Source organism: Anas acuta, chromosome 17 (genome assembly GCF_963932015.1).
Source record: "Anas acuta chromosome 17, bAnaAcu1.1, whole genome shotgun sequence".
NCBI lineage: Eukaryota > Metazoa > Chordata > Aves > Anseriformes > Anatidae > Anas > Anas acuta.
The window spans coordinates 7,444,786-7,464,610 of NC_088995.1; the positions used below are offsets into that span (position 1 = coordinate 7,444,786).

Genomic DNA, 19,825 nt, shown 5'->3' on the forward strand with positions numbered 1-19,825 from the left:
AAGAAATTTGACTTCAGTCATAATTTCGCCAGAACACATTAATCTCAATATTCTTTTGCTGTAGCCCTTCTATCTATTGCCAAAATCCAAATATAACTCCAATATGCATCTTCGGTACTAGGTCCCCTAAGAAAACGTATCAGTCAATTTGCTACTCCTCTTTTAGTTTTCAGCCTTCCATCTCCAGCACAGTTACACCACTGTTCATGAGACTTTACCTCGGGCTCCTCTCCAGTTGCAGTCCTGGACCCTGTTACATACACGGTTTTACCGTACATGTGTGTTCATTGAGCCTCTTCTGACTGATACATGAATGGTCTAGCCTTGATAGATGGATTGCAGAACCCCAGGCAGAAAAGATAACACCATAAGTTATTTCACTTGTAAATCACCGTAGATTTTAACCCCAGGTATCACAGATACAACATTCAATTTTCCTAATTCTGCTGACAATAATAGATCATTTCACCAAAACAATACTTTTTTGGTTGCTACATCCTCTCCCTTCCTTCCACATTTATCGTAAAAGCAACTCTACTGAAGAGGGACAGCCAAAGACTCCCATTTTATTACTGGCATAACCATCATATAACCTTGATTCACGGTGTGGGCAAGATCAAAGATGTCAACAGTGTCACCAGATTTGGTTGCACACTTCCCCTAGAAGCAACTATCACAACCAATACGATAGGAAAATGAAAACTCAGTTAAGACAGATCAACAAAGTCCCTTATGGGAACTAACTAGCAGCAACGAACGATGGTTAACACGAAAACACAGCACAGCGCCTTAGTGCATCGAGTCACTAACCCAGCTAAAGACATCGCATCCCTGAGAGGCCTCTCGGTACTGAGGGAAGGACTTCTCAACTTAACATACTGCACTAATACTTTTTCCATAGCTCTATGATCAGGAACTAACCACCCGCCACACCAAATGGTTTATACCACACTATTTATATTCTTCTTTTTCCTGACTGTTCTCTATGAAATCACATTTTCTTTCGATTGAAAACCTTTTTTTCTGCATCTTTACCCCTCTCCACAAAAACCCTGCATGCTTCACCCGAATCTACAGTCTCTTAACACACAGTGCAGCTCTATCCAATCTTCATATTTAACTCAACACAGTCAGCTGCCGTGGAGCTCTTGTTCCCTGACCCACCACCGCACATTCCCAGATCAGGGGAGCTCCATTTCTGTGTATCACTGATTCAGCCTTACATATCCCCAGCACTGTGGTGCCCACTCTCTGACCCAATAAAATGCCCTCCCCGCTTTTCCATCTTCGAACTCTTTAGGTATTTTCCTTCTTTCAGAGATCTGCAATACCAGTAATGCAATCACCTACTGCTCCCTGGTTAACAGCAGCAACTAATTCAAAGTATTTGAAAAACAATTTTAACAATAACTGTTCTAGAATCAATCCTTCAATTCCTTTTCCTTTTCCTTTCCCTCACCCCAGAAATAATCACAGAACGGAACGACATGCACAACACACAGCAGCAACAGATAAAGCCAGAATCTGGCACCTTCCCTAAAGCACAGCGCAGGCCAGTTAAAACAGCTTTTTTCCCCACACACACAACATCCTCACTGTAACAAGCCTTCGTATTTTTCCAGTGGTCATATGCACCTAAGCAATAAATTCCTACTTACTCTGATCTGAGGGCTCCCAATGCCTTGATGAATGAAAACCCCACAAATGGCAAATCTTCACCCGAGAAACCTGCCGGGTTCAACTGGCGCGCAGAGGATAAAACCCGCGAATTCTTCTCTGGTTCATCAAAATTTGAGGTGTCATCATCAGACTTGAGAGTAGGAACGAAGGGGGGAGGAGCTGGTGAAAAAAGCAAGGAGAAAAGATAAAATTCAGCTACAGTTCACTCTGCAACAGTCCCACTCATTCAGTGCTCGCAATGGCACTGCAGCTCCTGCTTTTAATCTTGCTAACACAAGCAGACTGAGCTGCTGCTCTCAAATCGTATTACAGCAACAAGAGATTAACCCTTCCGCTACCAACATGGCTTCCACTCTGCAGGCAGAGTATCTTCCACATTGATTAAGCTGGGTTTTAGGTTTGGGACTTCGGGTTGGTATTTTCTTGTGGATTTTTTTCCATTTTGTTTTCCCCAACATACACTGAATCAAATCAAAACACCAGGCTAATAAAATCATTACTGCAATATAGCTAGAAGTCATTCAATTCCGATTCATCTAGAAAATGTCTCCAGCCTATCCATTTAATGAAGACTCTATATGAGAACGTAGCCTGAGCTTTTGCTAGTTAGATAAGGGATAATATCTACCCTTTAATATGCCAAGAATCTCCCCAGCACGGGCTTCTAAGCAGCAGTAAACTAGTCTTTCTCCTGGAAGCTTTTAATAAATTACAGCTACTGAAATCTGATTAGTCTTTAGGAAGAGAAGAAATATCAGCAAGATTTTATTTATCCAGAAGAGCTTGCTAAAGATCTGGAACTCTTGTTGGGACACCACTGCAGTCTGGCTCTGATACAATCAGCTCAGAAGAGAGGTATATATAGCTGGAATTACAATGTATTTTCTACTACAGTTTCTAAATTGGTACAATTTAACTTGCTAAGCAGCTGGTGGATTTCAGCTGATTTTCTAACGTTTACCTCAGTTTAATTAACCAAGGGAACAAAAGGACAAGTAATTCTCATTGATGTGCAGCACCCCAGCTACCTGCTGGCTTGGCTACGTGTGTGAAAGGAATGAATGCAAAAGCCTGCTGTGCAATTCCTACCTCACTAAATCACATTTTCTTTTTTTTTTTTTTCTTTTTATTTCATCACTCAGGTCCTCACTCACTGCAAATCCACTAATCTCTTTTTTTTGCTCTATGAAGGAGACAGCTCTTCAGTCCGTAACTAGAACACAGCCCATTGTCACAAGCTGATGGAAGTGTAGTGTGCTAAAACCGTTACCATGGATCCAGTATAGATCTCCTGTAGCTGAAGGGCTGATGAGAATTGAAGAACCGGGAACAAACATTACAACCCCTGCAGTGCAGGCTCCCTGCTCCTCACTCTCTGCATGCTCCGAGTTTAACCCTACCTGCCTGCATTCGTGACAGATGCTGATGCTTATCTGACTGACACAGGCAGAATGAGTCACGGCTGGAGCTTGCTAGCTCCCTCTAGGTTGCCAAAGCCTTTCACAGCCTGCTTTTTAACTCTTAATTCTCTAGACAAACCTATGCTTAAACTACCCACCAGACCAGTATTAATAGCCAAAAAAATCTGTCTCTGTAAACTGCCAAATCACAACTGCACACGCATGCTTCGTTAGCAGCTCCCCGAGGAGCCATTCTGACGCTGCCGCCGAGCAGGGACGAGAGAAGGAATTCCATGAAGCCGATAGGATGCTGCTCACGTACAGTAGTTCCAAGCACATCAGAATGAGATAAATGGGGGAAAATATACAAATTTAAAAGGTTCAGCAGTAAGCACTTTTACTTACTGGCCCCAGAACATTTAGATTTTCTGTCAATATCATGCATTTATTATGTTCTGCTATTTTATTGGTTTCAATGCATACTTAGATCCAGTATAATACTAACATCTATGTATTGTAAACATATTTTTGGAACATAGATTGTTTATTAGGATCTTTTTTTTTAAAATTCACTTAATGTCAGGACAATATCAAGCTACTCTTTCATATGCTCTTTATTAAAAAGATGGAAGCAACATAACACAGTTCATGAGTATATCATCTTTAATGCAGATATAACCCCAAAGTTACAGTTAATTCATAGCAGAGGAGGATAATTACAGGAATTAATATATTTTAGTTTAGCACCTCTGTTTAAAGAACTTTGCACATCCTCTCAGAGGAAGGGGTTGCCATGAGGTTTTTAGTGTTGTCTTTGAAGACAGATTGAGTTGATGAAGCAACGTATTTGAGAAAACAGCAAACTATTCCCTTCATTTGGGGAAATCTAGAATCTTTCTTAAAGAGGTAGCAAAAACCAATATAGCCACATTTTTATAATGGTATAACATCCCTGTTATATACTCCTCAGATTCTGACAGTTAACTTCAACTTATAAAGAGAGATCTAGTGTCTTCCTTCTCACCAGAAGGTAGCTAAGGAGCTCTAAAGAGTCATCTTCGAGCCATTACAATCAAAAAGAAAGTCTTTCTTCTTACCAAGAATAAGAATACCTAGCCAAATTACATGCATAAAAATATACAATTTAAATATGCCTATGAACAGCACGCACTTAAAAAGATAAAATAGATTCAATAGGGGAACAATGGATGCAAAAATGAAAAACTGAATGTGAGGCAGACTAAACCCTTGGGGCTGGTGGGTATCTAATTTAAAGAGCACAGAATTTTACACTACGGTTTCTTGTAATGTTTAATAGATGGGCACAAATAAGAGAAATTTTGAACACTATTTTGAAAAATATTGAAAATGCATTTGCTCTCTATTTTACATTCACTGAAATTCTATGACTGACAGTCCATAAACTGCAACTTTGCAGTATAACCTTGTTACAATACTTTTATCAAGAAACAGTAGTGACTAACGAAAAAAAAAATAGAACAGTCATTAAAAAAAGGGGAGAGGCAAAAAAAACACCTCAAGATGTTAAGTCATTCTGAACTGTCAACAGTGATTGAAATCGAGATTCAGAGCTTCTTCCGAAGTTTCAGGACACTGGAGAAAACCCACTTAGGAATCAGAGGGAATATGTCTATGGGAAAAAATGCTAGGTCCATTCTGTCTGATTACTTGGTAGCTTCTACTTAGTCCGTTATTCCTAAGACTAAGAAGTCCTCCACCTGATGTCCAAAATGCCTACAGAATAAACAGAGGAGTCTTGTAAGAGCAAGCTAATATGGATATCAAATTGGTTCTCAATGAGGGTCACATGGTGACACAATCTCTAGCCAATCTCTAATAATCCATTATTATTTCTTGCTTAGAATCACAGGACTCACACAGTTATTGTATTTTTGGAACAAGAATGAATGCAAATGGATAGATGTGCTTATCAGTTCCTTCTTCAAAAGGAAGAATCCTTCAGCAGAGGTCAAGATAAGCCTAAAAGAACTAAATGCTAAAACCACACCATCACATCTGACAAGGTGAAAAATTTGCACTTCTTTCAGGCTTACCCAAAAGGAAGGCAAAACTATAAGTCAAAAAAGACAGTAGACCTGATGCTTCTACTGTTACGAACTGTATAAAGACCTCTTTCTTCCTTTGATTTGTTTCAAACGAACGTATATGTTCTGTTTACCATTTAAAGTATCTTGGAAGGAACTGCATGCTTTAAAAAAAGCCAGTTGCTTGCCTAGATACCTCCCTACTTGTGGAAGGATGTAACCCTCTTCCATCTGTTCCAAAGAATGACTTTCAGAGGAAAAGGGGGTGTTGTAGGTTGCTAAGTTAAACCAAAACCACAATGCAGTACTTTAACCAGTTTATCGTCAAGATTGGATAAAACGTCTCTTCTGGAAAAAAAGGGGGATTTGTTTGGTTAGGTTTTGGTGGGGAAGGGGAGGCCTGGTTTGTTTGTTTTCCCTGCACTAGTGGGTATTTCTGACTAGTTCAAGGAACATTGCCTTAATTAGGTCCTTCCCTCCTTTCAAAATATTTTCATGTGAATTCAGAGAAGAGAGCACATTTCCCCTGGGACAGTGAAAGACTTAAATGAAATAGGAAATTTACAGGAAATACAAAACACTTCTAAAGAATAAAAGTGCGTCTTCTCTTGATCTACGAGGTGATCTATATATACTTGTTGGGGAGAAGCATCTGCACAGCCTTTTTAAGTAGGTTAGGCATTACTCTCTCATGTTTTAAGAGGCCTTTTTCAGTACAGTGTTATGGAAGAAAAAGAGAAAATAGCAGGTCTAACGGACATAATTTAAAGGATGTTTTGTCTAAGGCCACTTGAACAAAGACATTATATTAGTTCTAAGCCATCTATGTAACAGTATCTTAACATCTTCTCTGTTCTCTCAAGGCAATGATCCAACACATACAGTTCTGTTAATAAAAGTCATCTTCAATCTGACATGAAAGTGATCTCCACTTAGAGAGACAAGTCAACACATTTTTTCTGAAGGCAAACAGCTAAAGGAAACATCAGAATGTTTAACTGTTAGCATACTCAATGACAATTTGGGGTTTAGGATGAATTGCAGAATTATTAAGGGAGATTTAGGTTACTGCCTGTTTGATTTTAGGCTGTCTTCTGCTATTAATCTTCAACACTTTCTGAAGTCCTCATTTGCACAAGACCTTCATTCCTTTTTTCTCATATATTTAGCTTCCCCATGCAAGACCAAATACGCCATTCCAATTTCAAGACTTCTTGGAATACAGTTACAAAACAGTTCTTAAAATGAATGACTCTTATATATAAAAATATATATTTTTATATGTATATATATATCAGATTGCAACAGAATCTTATGACAATCTCTCAGATAACCTCTATTAGACAAATTTTTCATTTTAGATTAAACAGCTGATATGGTTTCTGGTTTTCAGACAAGAGGTGGTTAGCAATATTATTATTAATATTGACAGATTATACAGATTGTATAAAAATCCAAAATATTTTTTTTTATTTTGTATAAAATCCAAAATATTTTTGGTAAGTTCTGTCAAATTAAACAGTCTTCTGAATTATTAAAAAAAAAGAAAAAAAACTTTTGAAGTCATTAAATAGGAAAAGTTGGTGAGTACAGACAGCAAAATCTGCAAGCATGTTTCAATAAAACATTTCTAAGGAAGGATAAAATTACCAGTTGACAGATTTGGTTGAAGTTCACCTTTGGTTAATGACTGGATTCTCCTTCTGTAACTTAAGAGCTGCTTCTGTGGACATGTTAACCGAACCCAAAATGGGAGCTTTTTGGAAGGAAACTATCTTTTGGAAAGGAGTTTACTTAAAAGTCAAATGTTTCATAGGTTACCAAACAACAAAATATAACACAGAAAACCCCCTGAATTGCACATTCTTAACCAAAAGTGGTGCATTAAGAATGGTTATCCTGGAGCACCCAGCATGATAATTTAAATACTTGCAAGGCATGGGTACCAATTTTTTCCCTACCTTTCTCAGTCTGAAATGGAAATAAAATCATTGCTTTTATAGAGTAGAGAGAAGTCTGAGTGTGTTGACACAGAATTGATTTAACAATGACCTGTTAGAGATAAATTCATATTCTATACCCCCAAAATCTTACCATATTAACTTGAGGAAGTGAGATTCCTTAGTTTAACTATAAATCCTGTGACCCCTTCCAGCACTCACTGGCTTCCTAATTTTCGCAGGCTGCCATTGCTCCAGTTAAACCACACTATCATAGGAGGTCAAGATAAGAAAGAAACCTCTTAGATAGCCTAGGCTGAACCCATCGAGGCTTTTGAATAGAACTACGGTGACACTGCCCTGAATAGGCCAGCAAATGAAGAACCACTGCAGAGAGCAAAGCAATAGGTGACACATTGAATCTGCTACTAAAATCAAGAGGACTGCTGTGTTTTGTGCCAGTTACAATGAGGTTTTTAAGATGTATGAGACATAACAACAAAGTCAGGGGTCAAAACTGCATGAATCTTCACCATAGGTGGATCTGGATATTACAGGGAATGATGCAATCCACTGGACAGCTGCAGGCGAAAACAGGATTTAAAAAAAAATCCAAATGACTATTTTAACCTTTATAATGACATCAGGGCTTGCCCATCAAAATTACTGTTATTACATGAAATGGCAAAAAGACTCTCAATTAACCTGTGCAGTTGTGTAAATGCTGGACAGGCAATTGCCAGGGAAACACAACAGCATATGCTCAAATACCATTTTTTTTTTTTCCAGATATAAGATAATATGATAAAAATGCAATACAAAAATTTCAGAAATGGAAACTGGTTGCTTAGACAGGATTCTGGGTAAAGAAGGCAGAGCTAGCTGAAGCCTGGGAAGCATACGTTGAAACGATGAGAAAGATTTCTCACTCAGGGCTCAATGGCTCTCAACGGGCAGAAACAATGGCATTTACCAGAACAGCAGCTCCACAAGTTCGGAATTAATGAATCAACAGAAAAGTGAGTAAACACATTCTGTGGAGCTGACAGCTGAAATGCTGAGATAGTCATCAAAAGCAGAAGCATTGGTTTAGCAATTTATGGCAATTAGAGCACAATCATTGCTCTTACTACAGGGCAGCATATTTTATAAGGAATATATGGAAGACATGTACTTTGCGCAGATAATTTTACAGTCCAAATAACTTAAAGGGTATCCAACATAAGTTGGGCAGAGATCGCTGATGACCTCAGAAATACTTGTTTTTGCCACAATGCTGATGCCTCAATACTTCCAAATACTAAATTCTGTTATTTCCTTTGTATTATAAACTACTTTCTGCATAGAAAGTTATCTGCTTCACTTATTTTATTCCATTCCTAAAGGAACAGATTTTTTTTTACCGTAAAAATTAGTCATTTATTAGTTACATTAACTTTGAGAAAAAACACCAATGCCCCCTACAACCTCTGACATTTTATCACCTGCAGAAGATTAAAAAAAAACCATGTATCTAGAAATTGGATCACAAGCAATGAGAGAAAGATAAAGATACAATTTAAAAAAAAAAAAAAGCCAAAATTAATCAAGCCGAAATGCAAAAGGCCTGAAAGAACACACCGATGCATTTTAATCTGATAAAAGACATGTAAAGGCCACTGATTTTCTAGTCTACTGCCTACAGTAATATGGCAATTGCATCAGAAATTCATATAGAAACATATTAAACTTCATCTTACCTTACAATTTTCATCTAAGAAATGTTAACACATCCTATCCAAAAACCAGAACAAATTGTTTTGTTAAAAAACATACTCCAGAACACAGTCTTGTTTCATTATTAATGGCTCATATCAAACACACTTAAATACTCACATTGCACACAATTTCATGTCATCCAAGAAATCAGGAATTGTTTATGAATGCAGTGTTATTCTACTTACAGTTACGGATATTATTCCAGTCAATTTTAGCAAAGAATGGATGGCAGCAGAGTCCCTCATAACCCAGCCTTTCCTTCTGCCCACAAAGCAAGCTCTGGATCAGATCGAGAAATTCACCACTGACTTTCACATCCTCTGGGAACTTCAGAAACCTCTGGGTTAGAAATAAAATAATTTTGTTCAGTAGCAAAACAGTCTCAGAACAGTAAGACTCTTAAACTTCAATAATCAGAGATACATCAGGCAAAAGGGATGAATATTAGATAAATATTACATCAGACAAATAGTAGACCCGGTTCACCATCTTATGCTGAGCAATGGTCAATGGCATACACAAACAGAAGACTACAAGACACTTCCCCAGAGAATCCTCCCAAGCTTTCAAGAATTTGTGGCTTAGGATTTTGTGAAGCAAGGACAATCTCTTTGTGTTTGCCAGATCTCAATGCATTCTTCTTTAAAAATTCTTCTGGATTTGTTTAGTTACTTCTTGAAACCATATAAATGTTCAGTAGCTGCAAACTTATGCTGGGGAGATCTTTGCCATAATGTGCTGTGTGAAGTATCCTTCTGGGTTTGCTCTGTAGTCACTGCTGGCTACTTTCATTTGATGCCTCTAATTCTCAGACTAGAGGTTATAATAGACAATCATTCTTCTTTCACTTTTTTCCCAGATAAATGATTTTTTTTCCTATTAACTCCTACCATTCGACGTACTATTTTTGTTCTGTTACTAAGAACTAAATGAGCATTTTTCTAGATCATAATTTCAAAATATTTTTCTTGAGCCCACCACTAGGTAAAGTGGGGATACTTTTCATTTCACACGCACTAGTTTGAATTTATTTACGCTAAATTTCACATGACATTTCAATCCTGCAGACACTCAATATCCTCAAGTCTTTTTGCAGCTCTTCATAGCTAGCCCTTTACTATCCAGAAATACTTAGTATCATTTGAAAACTTTATCAATTCATAATTCATCCTTCCCATTTTTCTCCTAGATTATTTTGGAGATGCTACAGTTATAGGTCCCTAAAATGGACAGCTATATCTTTTTTAATTCCTGTATTGCAGATGGCTATTTTTGGACAGCTGTTATAAAAAATAACTTTATATCTGCAATACAGATGTATGTATAAATAAAATACTAAAATCTTTATAAAGCATATATATATATATATATATACACACACACACTAAATATTTTATGAACATGTCAAAGTAAGAAACATCCATAAGCTCCTTTTCCCAACTGTAAAAAAAAAAATATAGTCTTCAGTGACAACCTTTTTACCCAGGAACATGGAAGGAATTCTTTCTACCTGGAAATTCATGATGTTATTGAAAGTTTTTGCTGATGTTCCCTCAGTGAACGGAGATCTTCCATAAATCATTTCATATGCAATGACTCCTAAGGACCACCAGTCACATTCTGGGCCATAAGAAGCTTTGCCATCCCCATTCAGTCCTGTCAGCACTTCTGGTGCCATGTAGTCAGGTGTACCAACAGGCAGCTTGGCATTTACCTAGAAGCAGTAGAAGTAAAGATATTCCAAGTGAAGTTACAGAAAGAGAGCTATTTGATACAAAAAAGGAGTCAAATTATTAGAGCTGTCACTGCAAACTATATGCAGCTGAAGTAAAATAGCAGCATTATAAAAAGCACAGCATTACCGAACACTGATGTTTTGAGCAGTATGCATACTCTAGCACTACTTACTGCTTCAACTGCTATTAATGGGAACAACAGAGCTCAATTTTCAAAAAAGAGTCAAATTTAGACATAACTATTCCCTGCTTTCATTCCATTCTGTGTCATCTGTACCTTTTTGCCCTGTGTTCAGGATCAGCTAGTATTCAAATTTCACGAGTGCTTAGGAAAGGTAATTCAGAAACCAAAACTGAAATCATATTTACACTGTCATAAAAGAGTGAAACAAACAAGCAGGGAAACTAACACAGAAACCTGAAGAAGATTGAAAAAACAGATAACGTGAAGAAAAAAAACTTACAAGAAAAATGCAATGCAGAGAAACACTGAAAAGGGAAGAACGAGGAAAAATGAAAAAAATGATGTAAATGTGATTTGTTCTATGATTGTAAATCATGTTCTATGATTGTAAATCATAGAACAAATGAGTAATCTGTTCTATAACTTCATATTCTCACTGAGGTCTATTTCAAAATATTGTTTGAAATTGTATGCAGTTCACTAATTTTAGAATCAACTTATTAAAAAGTTCAACTTATTCACAGCATTGAATACAGTACCTTTTGGTGGTTAAAGCTGAATCCCTGAACATCAGAATGTGACTCAGTTTAATTAAGAGCTCCCTGTCCTCAAAACTATGCCAGCTTAGTTACAGCAAACATAACTTTCAATCCAATTGCAAACAATTGTAGATCCATAACCTTCTTCAAACACAGCATTCAACAGTTGTGAAAATCTCTAAAAATATGATTTTGTATTGCAATACAGCACCATCATAAAGACTTGCCTTTACCCTACTTACATATTAAAATTTGAATACACAAATATGTATTTATTGAGAGCTGCAAAAGATAGCCAAGCTCATGTTTGAAAAGACATTCATGAATGGAAAAAAATCATTGTGAATAGACTCCACGTTGGACAAGAAAGGCAGAAGAACAAGGTGTAATCAATGAACGCATATAACATCAGTTCTCTTTTTGACTGGAATATCCAAACAAGCCATAGACAAATCTTAAATCCACATTGTTACCATTTTGTTTACTGTCATTTTGGCAGCTGACCCAAAGTCCACCAGTTTAATGTGTCCTATTCGGTCAATAAGAACATTCTCTGGCTTGATATCTCTGTAAGTAAAGAATAAAGCAATCAGTACCTTTTTATTCTGTTCCCCACTGACACATCTGCACATCAGTACCTCCCTTTTCAGCTGCACTAAACCATATGCTCAGCTGCATAAAACTTTAACAATGGATTAGGATTTGAGTCTTACTTCCAGTCGTTATTCTGCTTCCAAGTTAATATGAAATTAGTGAAGTTCCCCGTATTTCATGGAAATTTAACAGTCGTTGACAAAAGATGAAAAGAAAAGATGGTTTTGCACTAACCTATTGTGATACTTTGACTATGTTGTAACTGAGTTACAGCATAGTATTATGTAGCTTTCATCCTAAATTTCCTCCAAACTTATTCCGTGCATCTTTCAAATCCAGGCAGCCACCTTGCATTAGAAAGCCACAGCCTGTATGCTCTAAGTGCAACCACTACAGCTGCTTGGAACGTAAAATGCTACATAACATTTTCAAAGTCTCAGAATTGAATATATTTATGGAATAAGTCTTTCTTAGAAAGGGACACCTACAAAAAACAAAGTGTTCAGTTACACCCATCAATAAATGGGATAAATCACCAATGTGATTTTAAAAATGCATGCAGTTTTAGCCTCCATGCCTTGATATGATCTTTAGAAAACTCAGTGATGTTTAACTATTCCAACATACTATACTGCCCTGTTCACCAGTCAGGGTACAACAAGCTTTACCAATTACACTACTTTACTGTAATGTTTGGTTCTAATAACAACAAGCCTTCAGTTCTGGAAAAGACTTTTCTTCCATAGTGCAACATTAAGGCCTCTTTTTACTAAGCCTCCAGAAAATGTATGTAACAATTCCCTTCTAATTTCAGTTTGAACTTTATATCAAAGTTAATGCTTTTAGCTGCAATTACAGTTGGAGTATGATTAACTTTCTAATTTTCTCTCCTGATACAGCACGTGAAATACTGTCCTTGAAGAGGACAGAATATAAAAAACAAGAATGCATCATTCCAGAACACTATCTGGAACGATACTGATTAAATACTATGTGCAATGCAAAGCAATCTTTACCTACCGGTGTACATAACCCATCTGATGGACACTGTGAATAGCCAGAACCAGCTCTGCAAGATAAAACTGCACCATAGCCTCATCCAGGTGGTCCTCATATCGGTTTAAGAGAGACAGTAAGTCCCCCCCAGGCTGATATTCCATAACCTACATAAAAATTTAGAGGAAGAGATACAGTTTATATGTATCAAAGACACTCAGTTCAACTCTCCCGTATTATACTGGACACCTATCAAAGAGCAGAACGGAATGCAGGAAAATTTACAGAAGGTAAGTACATTTCAGCCATCACGTTCTTCTTAAGTATAACAATGGTAACAGTGTTCTACAGAGAAGAAACAAAGCATTCTTTACCAAGTAGAGATTTTTCTTGTCTTGAAACGCATACTGTAACTGTGGAATCCATGGACTGGTATTCTGAGATAATATACTGCGTTCTTCTTCAAAAAATGACACCTATAAAAAAGAAAACATTCAGTTACATCCTGATCAAAATGGGTTAGAATGTATCAGAATTCCCTAGCTTTAGAAAGATGAAAGTTTGTGCCAAAGACACATATCACACACACACCAAAAAATACTTAGAAACCATTAAATACCATTTCCTTGTGATATGCACCTCTAAAAGTAATTTTACACCTTCGGCTTTCAGTTCCCCTCACACCTTTTGTTTAGCTCCTTTGCAACTGAATTGTCCCTGCAGCAAAGCTAAGCTCTCCTGTCAAACTGGAGAAACATCTACCAGTTAGGAGTGCCATCCTGACCTAATCTGGATTGGCCCTAATAAAATAAAAGTAATCTCAAAAAGCAAAAAGATGCTGGGACAATTACAGGATAGCATCTCATAGTTAATTCTGTAACAAATTTATGTAAGACATTGTAAGACAAGTTTATCTTGAAATCCTACTTTAGCAACTATTCCATTATTCATATATGCAGCCAGACAACAATGAATTAGTTTTATTACAGAAATATTGCTAGTTCATTGAGATCAGTGGTCCCTACTTTCACTGACTATGTGTCATATTGAGGGTAACATCGTAGTTTGCTTTTCTTGCCAACCTGTGCCACAGCAAGAGCAATTTCAATTTACTTTCATTTTTGACAGCCACAGACAACGCTAGAGAAACTCAGGAGCAGTGTAACTGTAGCCATATATTGGGAACAACTAATTTAGATATCGCTGTACAAGTTCATGAGGCCTTTCACAGAATCTGTCCTCCATGCCATCTCTCATCGGTGAAAGATTAACTTCTACTTCTCATCAACCTCTGGTAACAACCTCCATTAACTTTTTTTTTTTTTAATTTAAGTTTTCAAGTAGCACATCTCTCAAGTTAACGAGAGGCTCTCCATAAAAATTCAGTCACCAGTTTGCTTTCACACCCACTCTTGACATTCTACATTGCTCTTTAAAATTAAAAAAAAGAATAGATTGCCTGAAAATTCAAGACATCAAGTTGTTCAACGAGCTGATCAATACAGATTTAATATTTTCTTCATCTGTTGTTTCTTGTTTAATAATTACATAAGCTCTTTGAGACAAGGATTTTTTTTTGTTTTGAGTGGCACCTCACCTAGTAGATTCATGGTCTAGGACGATGACTTTTAGCCACAGCAAAACTACAAACAAATGTGATACTTTACATAGAATGATTCTTCCCATTCCATTTTATATTAAATAAAAATTTGTAAATTTATAAAAATTAAATTAAGTATAATTGTTGTGACAAAAAGGAAATGCTTCACAACTTGTAGTTTATTGTACTACCATCATAACAACAAAATATACATACGTGCTCCTGCGCCAACAAAGACTCCTTGCTCATCACCTTCATAGCATACACATCACCTGTAGCTTTCTCTCTTACTACTTTTACATCTGCAAAGTGACCACAGCCAACCACACTCTTTACTTCAAAATCCTTCGCACTTGGTTGCAGTTCCCTTAATTCAGCTATAGTCTCTGCATCTATAAAAATAAAACACTTATTTTTACATTAAACATAAACACAACATCCGCAACAGGGAATAAAAACTAAAGCAGTCTTCTCAGCCCAGTCTCTATAGAAATGTTAAATCATTCCAGAATATGCTTCTTTAAAAAAAGTGTATACAAGTACTAGAAAAAGACAGTATTAATGCATAGTTAAGACTGAAATATGGTGCATACAAAAGAATCAGGAAATGCTAAGACAGTTCCCATAGCAACCATAATTCTGTCCCATTCATAACATCAGAGGCTGATAGCCTCTTTTGTTTCTAATTTCTTTCCAACCATCCTTTGCCAACACAAAATATATTTGTTAAATCTGAGGGCTTTACCCAGTGAGTTCCACAAGTCAAGTGACAGGGTTCAGCCCTTTGCCTGTGGGAGGCACTAGTCTATTGTCTAACAAATAACCGTTGGCACTTATTTCAGATGTTTGGTTTAAGCTTCCCATTGACTAGTTTCCAACGGTATGCAATGTGATAAACAAGTGCTCTCTGTAGTGTTCTAAAAATTCTTCAGACTCCAGCAAAAAACTACTCTCAACCTAATTAATATCTAGAAACTGTTGGATGGAACTGTTACAGAGTACATAAGTTACCCTTTAACTAAATTTTCAGTGTATCCTAATAGAAAAGTTAAGTTGTTTTTTTTTTAAAGAAAAAAAAAAGAATCTGAGCATGTTGTCAGTAAAATATTTCCTCCATCAGGAATTATTTCTGAAGTACAGGCTTACTACTTATAGGTCACACAGGCAAAGTAGGTTAAGACATGGAATGTGAAATACTAATTCAAGCTGAAAGAGATATGTATTAGCACATTAATTTCTATAACTTTCCTCACCTTTAGTCACTGCCCTGCTTCAACTTCTGATATAATTCCATTATATATACTCAGAACTTTCTACTTTTATCAAAAGTGCCTCTTCAGCTATAAGTAAAATACAAGCTATGAAGAGTGTGCTTTAGAGTCACAGAACTTCAAAAGCCACTGGTGTTTTTGGACCTGACAAGGTTCCCCTTGTAACATCGAGTCTGTCCACAAGGTGCAAGTCCTACCTTACAATCATTAACAAATAACTAGAGCATCATTTAAACGTGTATATTTTCAAGCATTATCTTTCAAAATTACACTTGAAGATTAGTCTAAAAACCACTTACACTTCCTGACAAAGTTGCCCACAGGTTTAATTTTCATTAAAGAGGGATTTCTGCATTCTTCAAAAAGAACGAATAAAGAATCAAGGATGCCTTCCCGGGAGAGAGGAGACATCTGCTGTTGAGTCACAAAGAGTGGCTTCCCCTGGAATAAAAAAGAAGCAACAGCAGATGGAGTCTCAGACAACAATGAAAAGCCTCAAATCAATAACATATGTATAGAGCAGATTATATATTATCTATTTAAAAATTACTACTCTAGAAATTAGACAAATAAGGCAAAAAGCATGAGGTAAATATATCAACTCACTACGTCTATCTGCAAGAGCTGTCACAGGTATTTGACTTTTAGATAAAGCGATCTTGTAAAGGTTGTTGAAGTTCAAATCACAGCTTTCCTGAAATTGCCTGCAATCTACTGCTGATTCTCATCTGACTGGCGTGTTCTTGACATTGTACCATATGTTTTTTTTTTCCATGGCACAAATAGTTTAAGCAATCGGCATCAATATTAGCTCTGGAAGCAAAAGCTGTTGAACATCAGCTGATCAAATAGCAGCTGGTTAGGTAAACCCACCTCATGACAAACCCCGGGTTACATCACCGTGAAAGAAAACTGCGGACTGGAAGTCACAAAATGCAATATTACACCTTGATGTGGGAAAAGCCCCTCAGGATAAAACATTAAGAGTGCAGGTGAAAAGAAGATCAGCTACTATCCCCTCAGCTTCATGCAAACAAGGTGCACGCTTTGAACTCGAAGGAAGTATTGTTTCCTTTTGCCCCTTCCTCCCCAACCCCCCCGGGCATGCTTTGGGTGCCCATCCCGATAAGAAAAGCTGCGTTTGGCACACGCTATGGCCAAACCGGAGCTCGCCAAACCCCGGGCCACCCGCTCTTTACCTGGAAGAGCAAATTGAGCCGGGAGACGCGGCTGGCGATGGGCTCCATGGGGCCGGCCTCTGCCGGCTGCCGGGCACCGCACTTAAACTTCAGCATCCCGTCAGCGCGGCTGCACAAGCAGAGCGCCGCGGCCCCGCCGAGCCCCTTCCCTCAGCGCCGGCCCCGCGTGCCCGGCCCCTTCCCGCCCTGGCCGCGCGCCCCAGGCCCCGTTCCCGTTTTCCCGCCGCCCCGGTTTGAACGGCGCCCAAGGGCGGGGCCTCGCCGCCGCCGCTGACGCCAATGGCGGGGCCGCGGAGTCCCGTGAGGCGCTGCGGGACCAGGCCCGAGGGGGTGGGGGGTGCTCCTGGCAGGGAGGGCGTTTAGCACCTGTTTTAACGCTTTTTCTGTGTTTTTGTGGTAAATCTGCAAAGGCAGATGGCTCCTTGTGAGCAGCTCGGGCTGGAGCTGGTGCAAGGACAGACTGGGCGGCACAGCTGGCAGCACCGACCTGCCCCAGGGGAGATACAAACGTTTTCAGCAGCTTCACATGTTGTTAGCTGGAGTGCTTATTTCACCTTTATGCCTTTTTTTTTTTTTTTTTTTTTTTTGTGATAACTGGCCCTTTTCTTCATGTGTAGGGTCATCATGCTGCAAGTGAAGCCATGGTGGGAATGCTCCAGCTTGGCACCCCCTCCTGTGTGCCACCCATCCCAATGCCAAGTACACGCAGCATGACCTTGTTCAACGCCTCAGTCACAGGGATGGCAGCGCAGAAGACTGCATGAAGCACTGATGCTGCCCGCAGTCACACAGAGTGCAGGATGCCCTCTCAAAGCCCTGATCCTTGTTACACAGCGACTTGGCAGGGTTTGAGCTGGTAACAGAAATCTAGGTGATAGCGTTCCTTAAAAATAACTGTCATGCCGTGGAGTGACATAAAACGACGGTTCGCTATCCAGCAATCATCTTAATTGTGCTAATAGCAGTTTGGCAGCTAGCTGATAACGTAATGCACTGGTGGAGTGATTACATTATGGCTTTATACAAATCATTTTTACCAATTTGTGCTTCTTTCTACCTCTTCCAGTCCACCTCTGGAACACTGACATTTTTAGCATATTTCTTGTCTCAAAGTTTGGGTTCATTTCAAGTTATTAAACCTGAAAGAGCTTTTAAAATCTAATTTACTGTCCACCACCTGCACTGCCAATTTGTTTTTGGATTCCACTCAGGACACTGTCATTGTCTGTCTTACCATAGCTGCAAAGCACAGGAGTGATCAGCTCTTAAAAAGAAGCAATAAAGAGCTTCTTTTTCTTAAACCGGTCAATTTTAATGCTAGTCATTTTAGTAAAGTACCACCTTGGTAATTGGAACCCCATCTTGCTTCTGCCCTAGATTTTGGACAAGTCTCAGCTGTCTGCCATCCAACCAAAGACAACTTTAGGCTCCTCTGACTTTCCCCTTCTCCAGCCCACCTTTTCCACAAATGCCATTAGCCCCAGCCCTCGTAACTGCCAAAATCACTGTTAAATATCCATGCTATTTCTAATGCCACTTGGGAAATTACCATATCTGTACAATAGTTTAGATTTAGAAAATGGGGGAAGCAACAGAGCTGGGTTCTCTTTCTGACAGTTCATTCCCTTATTGAGTTCAAATAACAAGGTGCGGCCGGGTCTCTTTTCATCTCTGTGGGGTTGTGTAGAACAGCCAATCCACAAACTGGATGAGGATATGGGTCATTAAATGTTTCACTTCATCCACATTAGACTACCCTACTTCTACAAGAAGAACACGACCTCTGGGTGTCCCACACGATAACCTGAATTTGTTTAACCAGCCAGCTGAGCTCATTAACAAGTCTGCCTCAGTTTGATAACTGGCCTCTCAACTGCTCAGCAGGTTCAACTGAAGTATGAAGTTGTTTGCTACAATTTTCATGTTAATAACTTAATTTTCCCTAATAAAGTTCTCCTTGTTTGTGTTCTGTTGTGTGTTTGCAAGAAAGGCAGCTGGCTATTCAAAGCATTCTTTGGGACATATTCATTTTTCCTAATAATTCAGGTGAGGGCTCAAGTTAGAGTGGTTCCCTTCAAGAAGGCCCTTAAACAAATATATTTGCTAGAAGCAGCCATGATGACATAAGCAGCAGAACATCACATACAGTTCTTTTCTTCTCTGTTGCTGCGTAAGAGACTCACATAAACAAGAATATCTACCTATGAAATGAAATAGCAGCAAAAAATACAGCTGTACTAGAACTGTTATCAAAACATTTAAAAAAAAAAGCTGAAGATGGAATAAGTTGAGGGGCGAAGCTGTACAATTTCAGCAATAAAACCTTAATAACCATTTCTGATGTCTCAAGTGAAAAGTACATACCCTTTCAGAGAAACATGTATTTCATTTTCCTTTAAGTTAGTGACTTGAAGTCTTCAGAGTGAAAGTGATGGTTCCTTCATATGTCTAATCTTTTTAATTGAGAGCAATCATAGTACACAATTTCTCTATCTTCAGAATGCCCAATGTATATATCACTTCTTGATCTTGGCAACTATTTCTGTGAATAACCTCACTTAACTTGAAGGATCATCAGCAGACCTGCAATTGTACAAAACAAGGGTTTACTTCCTGCTATTAAATTAATAGGTCATTCAAAAGCTTAACAGAATTTATAGTCCTATGATTTTCCCTAAACAGGTCCCAATACAGTGCTCAACATGTTTTGACATCTTACCATGCATTGATTTGGTTACCATCTGTCTGGCTTTTTTATTATTATTATTATGAAAGTAGGAGTTTGCCTTTATTTCCTTGAGCAAAATTCTCTGCCCTTATACAGTGCACAAAGGTGACTGTGTTCCAAAGATTTCTTGTCAG

General features: G+C 38.2%; 1 protein-coding gene across 14 annotated transcripts in view; it reads right to left on the reverse strand.

The window, feature by feature from the left end:
* The window catches only part of CIT (citron rho-interacting serine/threonine kinase), a 120,576-nt gene that overhangs the window by 57,004 nt on the left and 43,747 nt on the right, over nucleotides 1-19,825 (reverse strand). For 8 of the 14 annotated variants that reach the window (XM_068653777.1, XM_068653768.1, XM_068653778.1 and 5 more), the window contains exons 1-9: nucleotides 16,964-17,226; nucleotides 16,064-16,205; nucleotides 14,710-14,885; nucleotides 13,268-13,369; nucleotides 12,918-13,060; nucleotides 11,777-11,870; nucleotides 10,355-10,558; nucleotides 9,030-9,183; nucleotides 1,659-1,839 (exon numbers count right to left, since the gene is read on the reverse strand). In XM_068653777.1, the coding sequence (XP_068509878.1) occupies nucleotides 1,659-1,839; nucleotides 9,030-9,183; nucleotides 10,355-10,558; nucleotides 11,777-11,870; nucleotides 12,918-13,060; nucleotides 13,268-13,369; nucleotides 14,710-14,885; nucleotides 16,064-16,205; nucleotides 16,964-17,059 (1,292 nt within the window). In that variant the 5' untranslated portion in view covers nucleotides 17,060-17,226. Of the gene's footprint in view, nucleotides 1-1,658; nucleotides 1,840-9,029; nucleotides 9,184-10,354; nucleotides 10,559-11,776; nucleotides 11,871-12,917; nucleotides 13,061-13,267; nucleotides 13,370-14,709; nucleotides 14,886-16,063; nucleotides 16,206-16,963; nucleotides 17,227-19,327; nucleotides 19,547-19,825 lie in introns of those variants that run through there. The other 6 variants (XM_068653779.1, XM_068653776.1, XM_068653772.1 and 3 more) reach the window with 2 other exon arrangements.